Here is an 18,431-nt window from a genome sequence, read left to right as displayed (position 1 = left end):
GGACGTGTGTCTCTATGATGTGAATGCAGGGTATGAAGTGTGTCTCTATGATGTGAATGCAGGGTAGGACGTGCGCCTCTATGATGTGAATTTAGGGTATGACGTGCGTCTCTATGGTGTGAATGCAGGGTATGACGTGCGTCTCTATGGTGTGAATGCAGGGTATGACGTGCGTCTCTATGGTGTGAATGCAGGGTATGACGTGCGTCTCTATGGTGTGAATGCAGGGTATGACGTGCGTCTCTATGGTGTGAATGCAGGGTATGACGTGTGTCTCTATGGTGTGAATGCAGGGTGTGACGTGTGTCTCTATGATGTGAATGCAGGGTGTGACGTGTGTCTCTATGATGTGAATGCAGGGTGTGACGTGTGTCTCCATGATGTGAATGCAGGGTATGACGTGCGTCTCTATGATGTGAATGCAGGGTATGACGTGTGTCTCTATGGTGTGAATGCAGGGTATGAAGTGTGTCTCTATGATGTGAATGCAGGGTAGGACGTGTGTCTCTATGATGTGAATGCAGGGTATGAAGTGTGTCTCTATGATGTGAATGCAGGGTAGGACGTGTGCCTCTATGATGTGGATGCAGGGTAGGACGTGTGTCTCTATGATGTGAATGCAGGGTAGGACGTGTGCCTCTATGATGTGAATGCAGGGTATGACGTGCGTCTCTATGATGTGAACGCAGGGTGTGACGTGCGTCTCTATGATGTGAATGCAGGGTGTGACGTGCGTCTCTATGATGTGAATGCAGGGTGTGACGTGCGTCTCTATGATGTGAATGCAGGGTATGAAGTGCGTCTCTATGATGTGAATGCAGGGTAGGACGTGTGTCTCTATGATGTGAATGCAGGGTATGAAGTGTGTCTCTATGATGTGAATGCAGGGTAGGACGTGTGCCTCTATGATGTGGATGCAGGGTAGGACGTGTGTCTCTATGATGTGGATGCAGGGTAGGACGTGTGTCTCTATGATGTGAATGCAGGGTATGACGTGCGTCTCTATGATGTGAATGCAGGGTATGACGTGCGTCTCTATGATGTGAATGCAGGGTATGACGTGCGTCTCTATGATGTGAATGCAGGGTATGATGTGTCTGCCTAGCAGAAACTCGTATCTGCACATCTCGGATCTCAGTTAACCAGAAGAGAGGTAAACAGAGAACGTTTGATTCAAGCCAGACAACGCTGGACTTCATGGCCTAGTACAGGCCTGCAGCTAGGGACAGTCGCCTATCCTCAATGTGCCCAGATTGACGATTCCGGTCAGCGTTGGTTGTTCCATGATCTCCATCTCTCCTCTCCAACCCCCCCGCCCCCTCAGTTTTCAGTGAACAGAAGGAGGATAAAACAACCAGACACGTGCGATTTGTTTTGTTACGAATCGAAATTCGGACAAAATGTTCGTTATTCAGATGTATCTGAATCCCCGAATCACAATAGTAACGCATTGCAACGACTCCAAAGTAAAATATATCAAAACAACGAAATTCCTTTGTTTCGTTCGGATGATATAATGCGATAGTTTGGGCATTTTGTTCATGTTTGCAGAGTACGAAATGAGTGATTTGGATCCATTTTGTTTCTATTTTGCACTATAAAAGATACCCTGCATAAGAAATGGAAACATATCGCAATAAATACAGAAAGGTAAAAAAGTGACGTAAGAGGTTTCCTCCTTATTGTGTTCGGATTGCCGAATGAATCTGAAGTTCGCTTTGTTCCATTCATTCTTTCGGATGTATGCGACTCCTGCCGATATTGTTCAATCAGCTCATTCTATTTCTTTCTTTGCGGGGTTGGACTAGCAGAGATGACTCAGAGTGCTTAAGTAATCTCCCGAAATAATAACTTGACATGTTAAAATGAATATTGCTAATCTTCTGAAAATACGAATCAATTCGGAACAACAAATATACAAAATGAATCCGAATATATACATTTTCCGAAAATGAATCATTCTAACATAACGAATATGATAAAGCAAAATTATTTTATTTTTTTTACTTTTTGCTGTCACTTTCAACAAACGATCACTGACCTCTGTAGCCGCTGGCACTGTGGAGCAATTCATCTTCAAAATTTCTTTACATTAGAAGGCTGGCAAGCTGCTCTAGTGAGCTAGGATTCCAGTGTCTGTGCTGCCATCTTTGAGAATTACTTACAATGTCAGCAGCTACAGAGAGAACTTGCTTTAAAGGTCATTTACTGCTTGTTGAATTACACGTGTGACAGAACAAACTGGTTCTAAATACAGTTTTTTATAGGATGCAAAATAAATCATAAATTAAAAAAAAACACAAACAAAAAACTACAGGTTTATGAGATAGCTGAAAGCCAACCCCCCTACAATACCATCTCAACCAGTGCTGCCGAACGAGGAGTGTGTCTATGGGAAGGTTTGGGTTGGCCCCGCCCTTTGCAGCTATAACAGCTTCAACTCTTCTGGGAAGTCTGTCCACAAGGTTTAGGAGGGTGTCTATGGGAAGGTTTGGGTTGGCCCCGCCCTTTGCAGCTATAACAGCTTCAACTCTTCTGGGAAGTCTGTCCACAAGGTTTAGGAGGGTGTCTATGGGAAGGTTTGGGTTGGCCCCGCCCTTTGCAGCTATAACAGCTTCAACTCTTCTGGGAAGGCCGTCCACAAGGTTTAGGAGGGTGTCTATGGGAAGGTTCGGGTTGGCCCCGCCCTTTGCAGCTATAACAGCTTCAACTCTTCTGGGAAGGCCGTCCACAAGGTTTAGGAGGGTGTCTATGGGAAGGTTGGACCATTCTTCCAGAAGCACATTTGTCATGTCAGGCACTGATGTCGGGGGAGGAGGCCTGGCTCACAGTCTGTGCTCTAACTCATCCCAAAGGTGTTCTATGGGGTTGAGGTCAGGACTCTGTGCAGGCCAGTCAAGTTCCTCCACCCCAAACTGGCTCATCCATGTCTTTATGGACCTTGATTTGTGCACTGGTGTGCAGTCATGTTGGAACAGGAAGGGGCCATCTCCAAACTCTTCCCACAAAGTTGGGAGCATGAAAATTGTCCAAAATGTCTTGGTATGCTGATGCCTTAAGAGTTCCCTTCACTGGAACTAGGGGGCCAAGGCCAACCCCTGAAAAACAACCCCACATCATAATCCCCCCTCCACCAAACTTTACACTTGGCACATTACAGACAGGTAAGTACCGTTCTCCTGGCAACCGCCAAACCCAGATACGTCCATCAGATTGCCAGACAGAGAAGCATGATTGGTCACTCCAGAGAACACGTCTCCTCTCCTCTAGAGTCCAGTGGCGGCGTGCTTTACACCACAGAATCAGACGCTTTGCATTGCACTTGGTGATGTAAGGCTTGGATGCAGCTGCTCGGCCATGGAAACCCATTCCATGAAGCTCTCTACACACTGTTGTTGGGCTCATCTGAAGGCCACACCAAGTTTGGAGGTCTTTAGCTATTGACTCTGCAGACAGTTGGCGACTTCTGTGCACTGTGTGTAGCCAGGAAATGTCACGGATGGACTTATTGCACAGGTGGCAACCTATCACGGGACCATGCGTGGAGTCATTGAGCTCCTGAGAGCGACCCATTCTTTCACCAATGTTTGTAGAAGCAGTCTGCATGCCTAGGGGCTGGATTTTATACACCTGTGGCCATGGAGGTGATTGGAACACCTTAATCACATGATTTGGAGGGTGGGGCCAATACTTTGGGCAATATAGTGTATTTCTGGTCACTCTATGTATATTGCAATTCCCATAGAGCTCAAATGTGTCTGAAAGGAGATGTGCAGTCCATCTCGGGCAAGCAGGAGAGGGTGGCTACATTACCATACATGGGGCGAGGGCATACTAATGCAGCCACCCTAGAACAGGACGTCTCAGAATAGCAGAAAAACGCTTACATTTGAGAAATGAAACAAAGGAAGAGAGAAGGTACATTCCACCTATATTTACACCCCGGTCACACTGATCTGACTTTGAAATCGTGTGACTTCCAGTTTAGGTCTGACTTGCAAGACATCAGTGGTTCATATAGTGAACTCGGTGTAGAGTTATTCACCCTGAGGTCATCACAGAGGACAAGGGGGCTCTCTTTACATCTGGAGGAAAAGAAATGTAATCTCCAAACACAGAAAGGTTTCTTCACAGTGAGAGCTGTGAAAATGTGGAATAGACTCCCTCAAGAGTTGGTTGTGGCCAGCTCAGTGGATTGCTGTAGGAAAGTCCTGGATTCTTTCTTGAATACACAGAATATAACATTTATAGGTAAAGTTGATCCAGGGAATATCCGATTGCCTCTCGGGGGATCAGGAAGGAATTTTTTTCCCTGCAGGTGCAAATTGGATCATGCTTTGCTGGGTTTTTTGCCTTCCTCTGGATCAATTGTGGGTGTAGGATTATAACTTTTTTTTTTCTTTTTATGGTTGAACTGGATGGACTTTTGTCTTTTTTCAGCCAGACTATGTAAATCCCATGACCTCCTGCTCTCTAACCCCCTTGTCTCCTCCTCCTATGCTCGTCTCCAGGACTTCTCCAGAGCCTCCCCCATCCTCTGGAACGCTCTACCCCAATCTATCAGACTATCGCCTACTCTGCTCACTTTTAGGCGATCCCTGAAATCCTATCACTTCAGAGAAGCCTATTCTGCCATCAGCTAATAATGGAATCTTCTATTCCTCCTACCAGTCCATCCCCCACAGTTGCTACCTTTTGTTCCACTAGCCCCTCCCTCCTAGATTGTAAGTTCCAAGGATCAGGGCCCTCTTTTCCCTCTTGTATTGAACTGTATTGTCTCCCATCATATTGTAAAGCACTGAGCAAACTGTTGGCGCCATATAAATCCTGTATAATAATAATACTTAAGAAATCAATGTGGCTCCGACCAAGTCGGAACCACACCGATATGACCACTGTAATTGTGGACAATAGGGTACGACTTGTCAAACGATTTTCAAGTCGCATGGCATGCCAAGTCGCACCCGATGTGACCGGGTTCTCAGACATATGGCATTTATTTAATTAAAAATATGAGCTTACTGTCACTTTACGGGAGGCCAAAGTACATAAATGCTTAAAAGTCCACACGCTTTAGAGCCAGTGCACACCAGAAAATCGCTCAGGAACACGCCGTGCGTTCCTGTGCCATTCACATGCAGTTCTGTGCGGTGCAATTTCAGCCCAATGGGCTAAAAAAAGGCAAGGCACCACACCAAAAGTAGCACATGCACCACTTTTGGAAACACGCTGCAACCGGAATCAAGTGGTACTTTTGTACCATGCGTTTGGGGTATGTAATGCCTATGAAATGTGTTGGCCTTGGACCCTTTGTTTCTTGGGTAATTTTTACAATAAAGCATTGTTGCCCAAATTTTAGGAGCATGAGAAATGTATGATGTAATTTGTTTAGCCAAAGGAACAGAGTCACACAAGATATTCTGCTTAGCGCAAGATAAGAACTTGTTTGTGGGATTGAACATGATTATGACATCTAGTAATGTCACATTAGAAGATAAGAACATGTTTAGAGATCTCTACTTGCTGGAGAAGTTAGAAATCTTTAAGTTTAGGGTAGATGAGAAGCTGATCTGAAGCAAAAGTTTGACTTTTTAGATAACGATGTAGATTCAATATGGTGGCCGGGCGTGACTCTGTGATCCTCAAGGAACCTTTCTGCTACAGTGGGTGTGGCACCTGCCCACTTTGGGAAAGCTGCCAAGAAAATGGTTTAAAAGCCGGGAGTCTGAACGAGACCGATTGGGAGCCCCCTAGCAGATGAGGGCGCTCTGACACTGGGACTCTTGCCAAGGCTATATGGGCTCATCGGTTGGTCGCGTTTATGGCTTCCCCATGACCCCTCTGGGCAGTGTGGTTCCAATGGGATTTGTTCCTTCCCGTCTTCCCATAGCTTTGGTAATATATTAATTCTATGCTGTGATGCTGTCAAATGATGTGTCTATTTCATGCTGCAATGCTCACATTATAATTGGTGTGTGTTATTATGCAGATTGTGATGACTATAAGATATATCCTCCTGTGTGTTGTGTGATAATAAAAGTGGAGGTTTTGACAGTGCAAGAATTTTGCAGTTGGATTCTGTTATTTCTTGGAGTGCCGAGTGAATGCTATGATGTGCCAGGGCAGGTGTTCATTTGGTAGAGGATATTTCACATGCGTAGAATATGTAATGGTGTGAATGCTGGTTAAAAGTACCTGTGTGTAACTACCTATCGATTGTGTGTGTGTGTGTGTGTATATGACCAAGGGCGGACTGACAACTCATGGGGCCCCCGGGCAATAGGGGATCATGGGGCCCCTGTGTCCTTGCCCAAACTCAAAAAAAGCCTATGAAAAAGGTACCAGGGGCATCTCATGGGGCCCACTACTGACCCCGGGCAGTGCCCGAGTTTCCAAATGGTCAGTCCGCCCCTGTTTATGACTTGCTTTTGCTTACTGCACCCAGCATTACATTACAGGGTGTCATTAACTTATCGACACCCGCTGCAGACTGCAGTGCGTTCTGGATGCGGTTTGTGAAACGCGTGTTTCCCGCATCACGTTCTAGTATTTATAAACCTTTTTTGAGTTTTAGATCATGTAGGGAAAGGAGAAAACCCTTTTGAGTTACTGGTATCCTAGGAGGAGACTCGGTTTCTGGTCCTGAAGACTCAACAAGAAATGAGAGGAAATCTCTCCAAATTGAAAAGAACTCCCATCCATAGACAAGGATCACCGACCCCGTTGGGAAGATTTCCCGTCACTAATGGTAACTCTAAAACCTTGTAGTCCAATGAGACAAAGGAAGAACTGTAATGAATTACTGCGACAATTCCGGGGTAGCTGGAGCTGATGGCTGTACACACAAAGATTTTGATTTATTGCTCAAAGTCGGTCATTACTGATCGATGAGCGTCGGTCCTGCAACGCAACGCATTCTTTCAATACAGAAATATCACAGCAGTGTCATCAGATTTGACAGCCTCACCTTTAGCAGCTTCATGAGGCCTTCCAGCTGTACCATGAGTTCCCGGCGACTTTCCTGCAGCGCGGACATTCTCTGTTCTAGCTCGTCCTTCCGCTGCCTGTACATGAAGGAAGAAGGATATGAATGTAGCGAGAGGACAGATCCCAAATATCCGTGATTACGGCTAAACTCCAGGCACAACAACTGTCCTTTAAATATATCCTTTAAGAGCAAAAAAAAAAAAAGAATTTAAATCCATTGGGCTCCATTCATACTTGTGCGACTTCAAAATCCTGCGATTTACAGTGCAGTTTGAAGCGACTTTAGCTTTGACCAAAGATGATTCCGTGTGCTGTAAAAAGTTGCACGCAAGTCGCGTGTCTAGCATTCAGGTGCGACTCTCATGCGACTTTGGAGGGTTTACATTGGCGTCTATGGCCCTCAAAGTCGAACCAAAGTAGTGCAGGAACTACTTTCAAATTGCTGAGACTTGAAGTCGCACAGATATGAACGGTACTCACTGGGAAACACAAGGTTCGACTTTGACGCAACTTTGGATGGGTGTAACTTGGATACGACTTTGGCTTACCTTGATGATAATGCACAACTGTTGCACATACAGCAATCAGGTGCAACTTTCCTACGACTTTTGAGGGTTTTTTATTGCAGTCTATGGAACTCAAGTTGCATGAAACTTGTACCAAAGTAGTGCATGGACTACCTGGAAGTCGCTGCAACTTGAAGTTGCACAGATATGAATGGTACCCATTGGAAACATGGCGGGGTGATTTGTCATGCGACTTTGGACCCCAAAGTTGCACAACTGTTGCACATAGAGAAATCAGGTGCAACTTTCCTACGGCTTTTGAGGGTTTTTTATTGCAGTCTATGGCACTCAAGTTGCATGAAAATTGTACCAAAGTTGTACATGAACTACTTTGAAGTCGCTGCAACTTGAAGTTGCACAGATATGAATGGTACCCATTGGAAACATGGCGGGGTGACTTGTCATGCGACTTTGGACCCCAAAGTTGCATATACAGAAATCAGGTGCAACTTTCATACGACTTTTGAGGGTTTTTTTTATTGCAGTCTATCTACCCATTGGGAAACATGGCAGGGTGACTTGTCATTTGACTTTGCACCCCAGAGTCACATGACAAGTCGCACAAGTGCACAATGGGCTTTTACGGAGCACCAAATATCTTTGCAAACCCAAGTATCACTATGTAAAAGTAGCAGTGACATCATTACTTTGCTGTATATTTGCTGCACTTAAATTTTTTTAATATTAATTTATTATAATTTTTATTTTTTATTAATCTTTTTTTTACCCACACCCTCCAGAGGATTTTCCCCCCCTTCATGAACAGGCCATTTTTTGCATTATGGCGTTGCATTACTTTAACTGACAATTGCACAGTCATGCAACACCGCACCCAAATGAAATTTATGTCCTTTTCTTCCCGTGAATTGAGCTTTCTTTTGGTGGTATTTGATCGCCTCTGCAGTTTTGTATTTTTTTGCGCTATGAAAAAAAAGACTGTAAATTTTGAGAAAAAAACAATACTTTTGACTTTTTGCGATTAAACACGTCCAGTAAAATAAATGTAAAAAAAATCAAAATTTCCTCAAATTTCGGCCAAAATGTATTCCGCTCCATGTCTTTGCTAAAAAAAAAATCCCAATGTGTGTAAATTAATTGGCTTACGAGAAAGTTATAGCGTCTACAAATGGCGGTATATATACTGGGATTTTTTTTTTCTATTACTAGAAATGGTGGCGATCAGCAACTTATAGCGGGACTGTGGCGGGCATTCTGACACTGGGGGGGGGGGGACTGACTTGGTGTCCCTGACATCCCTAGTGACACCAATAGAGTGACCAGTTCTAAAAACAGCACTGACACTGTACTAATGACACTGGGCAGGAAGGGGTTAACATGAGGCGATCAAAGGGTTAACTGTGTGCTGGGTGTGTTTTACTATGTGCTGTGTCCGTGTTCTTCACTGTAAGCACACTACATTGCATGGCTGTGCACAGCCATCCAAAGCAATGTGCACGAGTCAACAGGGAGAAGAACTGTTTTGTTTACAAACTGATCTTCTCCCCGACAGATATCTTTGGCAATCACCAGGCACCGGCGAATAATCACCGGCCAGGACCCAGTGATTGACAGCCGTGGCCGCGAATATGCGGCGCGGGTAGGGCGCTCCCCCCTACCCGGAAATACAAAATAATGTATATATACACCTGATTTTGCGCACCCCTGCTGCCCTGTAGCAGTATTTCTGCTATAAGGCGGTCAGGAAGCGGTTAACTATTCATTTTTTTAATTATTATTATTTATTTTTTTTTACACTGAGGGTTTACATTTTACTGCTGTCACGAGGAATGTAAACATCCAGTGACAGCTATAGACATGTGACAGGTGCTCTTTATGGTAAGATGTGGGGTTTATAAGACCCCAAATCCATCCTCTGCACTTGAAAGCATTCAAAGATCGGTGTTTTTTTAAAAGCTTTCAGATTTTTAACAATGGCGCCAATATTTTGAGTAAACCGGGAATGTCATCAGGTCACTGCTTCCAGTTTACAATAAGTCTAGGTTCACACCTATGCGTTTTCCGTTGCGTTTTGCAGAAATGCACAGCAGTCCATTTAACATGATTTACTATGGGACAGGTTCACATCTCCGCGTTTTCACCCGGTGCATTTTTTTGGAAAGGGCCAAGGACTTTTTTTTAAACGGAAAACGTTGCGTTTTTGGTTCTATAGACTTCAATGGAGACGCTGCAGAAAAGCATGTTGTGTGCGTTTTTGACGCATTTTAATCTGCCTAGCAACAAGTAAAAAAATCCAACAAAAACGCAAAACGCATCAAAAACACGGACGCATGTGCAATAATTCAAAAAGCATGCCAGAAACAGATCAAACGCAAACTGCATAGATGTGAACCTAGCCTATGATCAAAGCCAAGTACAGCTTTGGTTGGCTGACCAGACAGAGGATGTGCCGGCTGGTAGACCGGGACTCCTGGTGGGATAGGAGATGCCGAGAGAGCCAAGCCAAGGGGGGTGGGGGCTGGGGAGGATGTCGCCTCCTGCTACCTGTTCAAGCAATAGAGGGGCTAGTTAGCCGCTCTGATTGCTTGTCCAAGAGAGCCGATGGCCGGCTGAAGCTGCATCACTCAAGTATAACCACTGAGAATCCTGGGACTTCGCTATGTCGCTGGTCTGTAAGTGGTTAACTACCAAAAGCCTTGATATCACACCCCAAAACCTACTTCAGTAAAAAAACCACATCTTGAATTACCAACAAACCCGACCCCCTCACTCCTCCCAAGACCTCCTATCCTTTAGCTCCATTGTTACCTCCCACCAGATCTCTTCCAGAGCCTCTCTCTTCCTCTGGAACTTCCTACCCTCAATTCATCTGGTTGTCCTCCTACTCTGTCTGCCCTCAGTAATCCCTGAAAACTCACCTCTTCAGGGAAGTCTATCCCACCTCCACCAAGGAACTGAAATGTGACTTTCTCCATCAGCTCCCCCATACACAGTCATTATGTTTTGTATCACTTGCTCCTCCCTATTAGATTGTTAGCTTGGCAGGCCTACTGTATTGAATGGTATTATAATGGTGCTGTAACAGAACCAACCCCAGACTGCGTTTGGGTTCTTGCATTAGACTACCGCTTCCCCGTCCGAACACCGACAACAGACACCACAGCTGACTATACAAGACTAGACGACACCAATCCTGAAGTAATCCAGAAAGTAGACCAGTTTATTTGAACACAGATACAAGATATATACACTCAAGGGAACAATCCCCCCTCCCTGCATAATGACACAGGGCGGGGCAATCTACATTTAATAGCAAAGACACACCAGCAGACAGTCCCATCAGGAGGGAGGGCTGCTGGAGACACCCCCCACCAAGCCAATACACATAAACACATACATCCCATAATAGTTTGCTCCCAATCAAGACACACAATAGAACAATGGGATGCAACCACATGACACCAAACAATCCACAACCCCCACCCGACCTATCTCCTAGACAGGTCTACCAATATTAGGATAGATCACCCTGTACCCCTAACAGGCACAGGGTGACTTACACATAAGAGGGATATAGGGAGCTGAGACAGGGGTCTCCCCACCTCTACAAAGTGAGCTTTGTTCTATGGGCCCCCCACCCAAAGTGACTCCCGTCACAGGTGCTTTCTCCTTTTGTTTTGTAAAGCTCTGCACAAACTGTTGATGTTATATAAATCCTGTATAAGAATAATTATAACTGGAAAATGCATGAGAGGGAAATGACTTAATGAATTCCTATATAATCATGATATGTGTTTCTGGCTCTACAAACCTCTTATAGCCCTCACAAGGTGCTCCCACGGGTGCTGCTGGCAGAATACAAGGTCTTGGCGGGAGCGGAGGATTCCTCCATCCAACTCACATGTGCATGGTTGGCTTTAGTGCCTATGCTGTAGTGATCAGGACAGTGGTAGGGTTTGCGCAGTTAAGCGAAAGACACCGGGCAGGGCTGACACCACTCAGTCAGCCCACAATTGGACTTAGGGCTCATGTACACGGGGCGTTTGGAAAACTCTTCTGAAGGATGGAAACGGACTGCTGGAAAACGTAGGTTAAAAATGTCAGTTTAGTCGCATTTGCATATCGCGTTTATGCGCGTTTGCGTTTAGAAGCGTTTTTACAAGATAACTTCAGGAGACCTTCCCAAATGCCCAGAATGCACTGAAAAATAGTAAATAATTCACTATTTCAGACATTTTGAGAGAGCAGAAGCAGGGAGAGCAGTATGTGTTGAGATGACCTGTCTTTTCTGGTTGTATTCACTATGGATCCCATCATGAGCATAATGCGGCGCGTTCTACCATTATTTACTTCACGCGAAACCTGGAACTGACTGCGCTGGTGTTCCGGGTCCATTTGAATACATGGAAAACACTTTGCATGCATTTCTGATGATGAAAAAAGGCTCTGGACAGCATCTGGATATGGAACAGTTAAAAAACGCTTCTAAACGCGGTTAACCACGTTTACAAGCATTTGGCATTTGAAACGCCGGTAAAATCTACTCCTAAACGCAAGTTTGGTGCATTCAAAAAAACTTTAACCACTTGCCCTCCAGAGGATTTACCCCCCTTAATGACCAGGCCTCTTTTTGCTACTCCGCGCTGCACTAATTCAACTGATAATTGCGCGGTCATGCAATGCTGCACCCAACGAAATTTACGTCCTTTTTTTCTCACAAATAGAGCTTTCTTTCGGTGTAATTTGTTTACCTGTGCGCTTTTTATTTTTCATGCTATAAACAAAAAAAGGCCAAAAATTTTGAAGAAAAACAATATTTTTTACTTTCAGCCGTAAAAAATATATAGTAAACTCAAAGTTGGTTATAAATTTAGGCCAAAATGTATTCTGCTCCATGTTTTTGGTAAAAAAAATCCCAATAAGTGTATATTGATTGCTTTGTGTGGAAGTTATAGCGTCTACAAACTATGGTATAGATACTGCAATTTACGCCATTTTTCTGCTATACAGCGCTGCGCTAGTTTAACAGACAATTGCGCGGTCATGCAATACGATACATAAATGAAATTTACATTCTTTTTTTTCCCCACAAATTGAGCTTTCTTTTGGTGGTATTTGATCGCCTGTGCGGTTTTTATTTTGTGCGCTATAAAAAAAAAGGCTGACAATTTTGAGGAAAAAAAAACAATATTTTGGACTTTTTGCTATAAAACACGTCCAGTTAAAAAAAATGCAAAAATCAAATTTAGTCATAAATTTCTGCCAAAATGCATTCTGCGACATGTCTTTGCTAAAAAAAACCCCAATATGTGTAAATTAATTGGTTTACATGAAAGTTATAGCGTTTACAAATGGCGGGAAAGATACTGGGATTTTTAGGTTTTTTTTTATACTAATAATGGCGGTGATCAGTGAATTATGGCGGCGATCAGTGACTTATGGCAGCGACCAGTGACTTATGGCAGCGACCAGTGACTTATGGCAGGACTGCGGCAGATATTCTGACACGGGTACTGACTTGGGGTCACTGACATCCCCAAAAACACTAATACAGTGATCAGTGCAAAAAAAAAAAAACACTGACACTGTACTAATGGCAATGGGGAGGAAGGGGTTAACTTTATTTAGCAGGGAAGGGTTATAGGAGTGAGGGGGAGTGTTTTACTAGGGGGCGGGGTGTGTGCTGGGCGGGACAAGGCTGATCGAGAAAGAGAAACTGTTCTTTCTCGATCAGCTCATCCTCGAGCTGACAGGGAAGTGACAGACAGCATAGCTACTGCAGCTGTGCTGTCTGTCACTGTTTGCCGCCGATCGCCGGGACATAGCCGGTAAGGACCGGCTGTGACCCGACGACTTACATCTGCGGCGGTGATCGGCGGGACAGATAGGGCGGCGGCGCGCCTCGCGCGCGCCCCCTATTTGTTTACAAAACACACGTTTTAAAACGTGGTTTTGCCTGCCAGTGCCGCCCTGCCGCCGTATATCTACAGTGGCTGGGCGGCAAGTGGTTAAACTCAACTGCCTGTAAACAAAGATGTGTACATGGACACACAGGAAAACATTAGGGAGAGTTCAGGGGCTGCTGAAAAAAATGCTCAACAGCTCATGAACATCCGTTTATCAGCTGCAGTGTACATGAACCCTTAGGAGTTAAGCGCAAATCTGGCAACACAACAAGTATTTTTCGCCCAGAAAACTGTTGCAATGACAAATGTTTCGGCGCTCTCATGTTTATGTCATTTGTTTGTATTAGTATGACACAAAAAGATGTGGAGAGAAAAAAAAAAAAAAAAAGCCAAATCTGACACATTCCATGCAAAACCACAAAAATGGACTGGACAAAATTATTGGCACCCTCAATTTAATCACTTGCCTACCAGGCACTTTAACCCCCTTCCTGTTGCACTTTGAATGACAATTGCACGGTCATGCAACATTGCACACAAAAGCAATGTATATAATTTTTTTCACACAAATAGAGCTTTCTTTTGGTGGTATTTAATCGCCGCTGGGGTTTTTCTATTGTTTGCACTGGAAATGGAAAAAAAAGAACAAAAAAAAAAAAGGTTTTCTTTGTTTCTATTATAAAATTTTGCAAACAGGTAATTGTTCTCATTCACTGATGTGCGTTGATTAGGCAGCACTGATAGGTAGCACTGATGAGGAAGCACTTGTGGGCATTGCTGAGGAGGCACTAATGATGCACTCATATGCAGCAATGATGAGCACTGATAGGCGGCACTGACTGATAGCACCAACTGGAGACACCTATAGCACTGACAGGTGGCACTGCTTGGTACTGACGGGCAGCACTGGTGGGTGGCACTGCTGGGCAGCAGGGCACTGATAATCAGTGACCTGATCAGGGGCGGACTGACAACTCATGGGGCCCCTGGGCAATAGGGGATCATGGGGCCCCTGTGTCCTTGCCCAAACTCAAAAAAGGCTATGAAAAAGGTACCATGGGCATCTCATGGGGCCCCCTACTGACCCTGGGCCCTCGGGCAGTGCCCAAGTTTCCAAATGGTGAGTCCGCCCCTGGACCTGATTATTAGTGCACATCTCCCCTGTCACATTTGCCATTTATTGGCAGTACTTTCCTCACACTGTGACAGCGTGAGAAAAGTGGAGCCGATAACCGGCAACTATATTTACATTGTAATCTGCTGTGTCACTGGGTCTGCGGGACACAGCGATCGCTGACAGTGCCGGGCGGGCACCGCTGGAGGTGCTTTCTGGGAGGACATCCATGGAAGCCCTCCCAGAACTGGACAACCGCGCTGTAGACACCTTTCAGGCTATAGTGCTGTTGGGAAGCAGTTAATATTTGGCAGCACACCGCTTGGAAACAATAACTGAAATCAATGGCTTCTGGTAACCATCAATGAGGTTCTTCCACCTTCTACTGGAATTTTGGAGCACTCTTCTTTCTCCAACTGCTCCAGGTCTCTCAGATTGGAAGGGTTCCTTTTCCCAACTGCTGTTTGAGATCTCTCCACAGGAGCTCTATGGGATTGAGATCTGGACTCATTGCTGGCCAGTTTAGTCCTCTCCAGCGCTTTGTCTGAAACCATTTCTGGGGGCTTTTTGACGTGTGCTTTGGGTCATTGTCCTGCTGTGAGACCCATAGTCTCTGACGGAGACCCAACTTTCTGACATTGGGCCCTACATTGCACCCCAGAATTCTTTAGTAGTCTTCAGATATCATAATGCCATGCACACGGTCAAGACATCCAGTGCCTGAAGCAACAAATCAACCCCAAAACATCAGTGACCCCCCACCATGTGTGACTATGGGGACTGTATTAATTTCTTTAAAGGCCTGTTTGCTTTTTCTGAAAACAGTAGAATGATGGGCTTTACCAAAAAGTTGGAATTTTGTTTCGTCTGTCCCCAGTACATTCTCCCAAAAGGATTTTGGCTTCTTCAGGTAAGTTTTGGCAAACTCCAATCTGGCATTTTTATGTTTCTGTGTCAGCAGTGGGGTCCTCCTGGGTGTCCTACCAATGTGTCCCTTTCATTCAGATGATGACGTATAGTGTAAGCTGACACAGTGTCAAGGTCCTACCTTTCCTCAGGGCTTGTGCTGCTCCATGTGCTTGCATCCATCTTAGGTGTCTGCAAAGCATTGTGGGATCCTTTATGCTTTCAGCCCTCTGCGGCTCATCACATTTAATTCTGCTGTTTGTAGCTGTCCATTGCATTCGTGTCTTGTCTGTTGCACAGCAGCAAGCTCCTGCTCAGTTAACCCATTGCTCTCCTGGATACCGACTCGGCTTTGGCAAAGACTCCTCCTGGCTTCTGACCCCGGCTCTGGCGACCATCCTTCCTGGCTTCTGCCCCCGGCTCTGGAGACCATTCTTCCTGGCTTCTGACCCCGGCTCTGGCGACCATTCTTCCTGGCTTCTGACCCCGGCTCTGGCGACCATTCTTCCTGGCTTCTGACCCCGGGTCGGGCGACCATTGCTCCTGGCTTCTAACCCCGGCTCTGATGACCATTGCTCCTGGCTTCTGACCCCGGCTCTGGCGACCATTCTTCCTGGCTTCTGACCCCGGCTCTGACGACCATTCTTCCTGGCGTCTGACCCCGGCTCTGGCGACCATTGCTCCTGGCTTCTAACCCCGGCTCTGATGAGCATTGCTCCTGGCTTCTGACCCCGGCTCTGGCGACCATTATTCCTGGCTTCTGACCCCGGCTCTGGCGACCATTGCTCCTGGCTTCTAACCCCGGCTCTGATGACCATTGCTCCTGGCTTCTGACCCCGGCTCTGGCGACCATTATTCCTGGCTTCTGACCCCGGCTCTGGCAACCATTGCTCCTGGCTTCTAACCCCGGCTCTGATGACCATTGCTCCTGGCATCTGACCCCGGCTCTGGCGACCATTATTCCTGGCTTCTGACCCCGGCTCTGGCGACCATTCTTCCTGGCTTCTGCTACGATTCCCGCTGGTTCTCGATCGGATTATCCTGGAATACGACCTCGGCAGGAGTATGTAAGTCCTACCAAGTCATCCGCTGTTGCTGTCGGACTTGCATAGACTCTTGTCTTATTTTTGTATAAATAAACCTACCTTTAATTGCACCTCCTTGTGTGCCTGGCTCCTCGCTTCCTGACACACAGTTGTACCCTGTGCCTGAAGGTCAGCTTAAATTAGTCTGGAAGTTGATGGAGGTTCTTGATCCAGCATTCGAACAATCCTTAATTGCAATCTTTGATCAAGTTTTTCTCTTTTCTCCACGTCCAGGGAGATTAGCTACGGTGCCTCGGGCTGTAAACTTCTTGACAATGTTGTGCACAGTGGACACAGGAACATTAAGATCTGTTAATTGGTACAGGTGAGTTTAATGACAAATTACAGGAGCATCACCAACTTGGAATGCAATAATTTCTTACAATTTTGAGAAAATGTTAATAATTCTGTCCAGTCCATTTTTGGGGTTTTGCATGGAATGTATCAGATTTGGCTTTTTGTTTCTCCACTTTTTTGTGTCATACCAATATAAACAAAAGAAATAAACATGAGACTGCCGAAAGATTTGTAATTGCAACAATTTTCTGGGCGAAGTGCTGCATTATCGGACAGGAATGGAGGGGGGACACGAATGTATAATCTTTATTTATACATTGTAACTGCGTACAAACCAAGGTTATCGTAGACATAGTGCTCCATATCCTGGAAAACCATACAGCAAAGATAGTTTGTGATGAATCACTACAAAGTGTATAAAGAAGGAATAAATAAATAACAATTAGGCACTGTTATCATGCCTTATGCAGTAGGGGGGCTCACTGTGTATACAAAGCAGTGGAGAGGTGACAAGCCCGTTAGCACATGTTGTGCCACAGCAGAACCCCATAATAGCAAAACCTTCAGTAGATGAAAGATCCAAAAGGATTAAGACTATAAAAACCCTTTGCAGAGTTTTGAACCATTTGAGTATACATCCTTGGGGGGGGGGGGGGGTAGCTGTCATCATTCCAGGCTAGAGCATTGATATAACAGTTGCTCTCAGTCTCTGTTTATGTGCCCTCTTTGTCTTCAACTATCAATGAGAAGGCTCAGCTTGCAGTACATACATTAAATAGACACAACGTAAATGGAGATCCGAGACTGTGCCAAGGCAGGACTGGGGGTAGGTCACCAATGCTGCTTTTGTAGGCCACAATGGGGATGATTTACCAAAGGCAAACAGACTGTGCACATACAAGGTGCAGCTGCATTCTGCAAGCACAATTGCTCCAGAGCTTTGTAAATGAGATACAGATTCACTTTGCAAAGAATACCCAATCATGTGCAAGGAAAAAAAAAAAAGCACTTTTTTCCTTGCATGATTGGATGATGGAAGTCAGAAGAGCTTCTGTTCATTTACTAATCCCTGAAGCAACTGCTCTTGCAGAGTACAACTGCACTTTTCAAAGTACACAGTCTATTTTCCTTTAGAAAATCAACCCCAATGACTCCTATGTATTATATTTCACAAAGTGAGTACACCCCTCACATTTTTGTAAATAACTTTTTTCTATCTTTTCATGTGACAACACTGAAGAAATGACACTTTGCTACAATGTGACGTAGTCAGTGTACAGCTTGTATAACATGGAAATTTGCTGTCCCCTCAAAATAACTCAACACACAGCCATTAATGTCTAAACAGCTGGCAACAAAAGTGAGTCCACCCCTAAGTGACAAGGTCCATATTGGGCCCAAAGTGTCAATATTTTGTGTGGCCGCCATTATTTTCCAGCACTGCCTTAACCCTCTTGGGCATGGAGGTCACCAGAGCTTCACAGGTTGCCACTGGAGTCCTCTTCTACTCCTCCATGACGACATCACGGAGCTGGTGGATGTTTGAAACCTTGAGCTCCACTTTCCATTTGAGGATGACCCATGGATGCTCAATAGGGTTTAGGTCTAGAGA

At 45.1% G+C, this 18,431-nt stretch overlaps 1 protein-coding gene across 6 annotated transcripts in view; it reads right to left on the bottom strand.

Annotated features, from left to right (window-relative positions):
* DTNB (dystrobrevin beta) overlaps positions 1-18,431 on the bottom strand; it is a 318,228-nt gene that overhangs the window by 59,263 nt on the left and 240,534 nt on the right. For all 6 annotated transcript variants that reach the window (XM_089659019.1, XM_089659020.1, XM_089659021.1 and 3 more), the window contains one exon: positions 6,968-7,064. In XM_089659019.1, the coding sequence (XP_089515145.1) occupies positions 6,968-7,064 (97 nt within the window). The remainder of the gene's footprint in view (positions 1-6,967; positions 7,065-18,431) is intronic.

This window comes from Staurois parvus, unplaced genomic scaffold, assembly GCF_062004578.1.
Source record: "Staurois parvus isolate SC_StPar_1 unplaced genomic scaffold, SC_StPar_1.0 ptg001130l, whole genome shotgun sequence".
Lineage (NCBI taxonomy): Eukaryota > Metazoa > Chordata > Amphibia > Anura > Ranidae > Staurois > Staurois parvus.
Note: the sequence above shows the minus strand (reverse complement) of the source record. Positions and strands in the feature narration are given on the sequence as shown.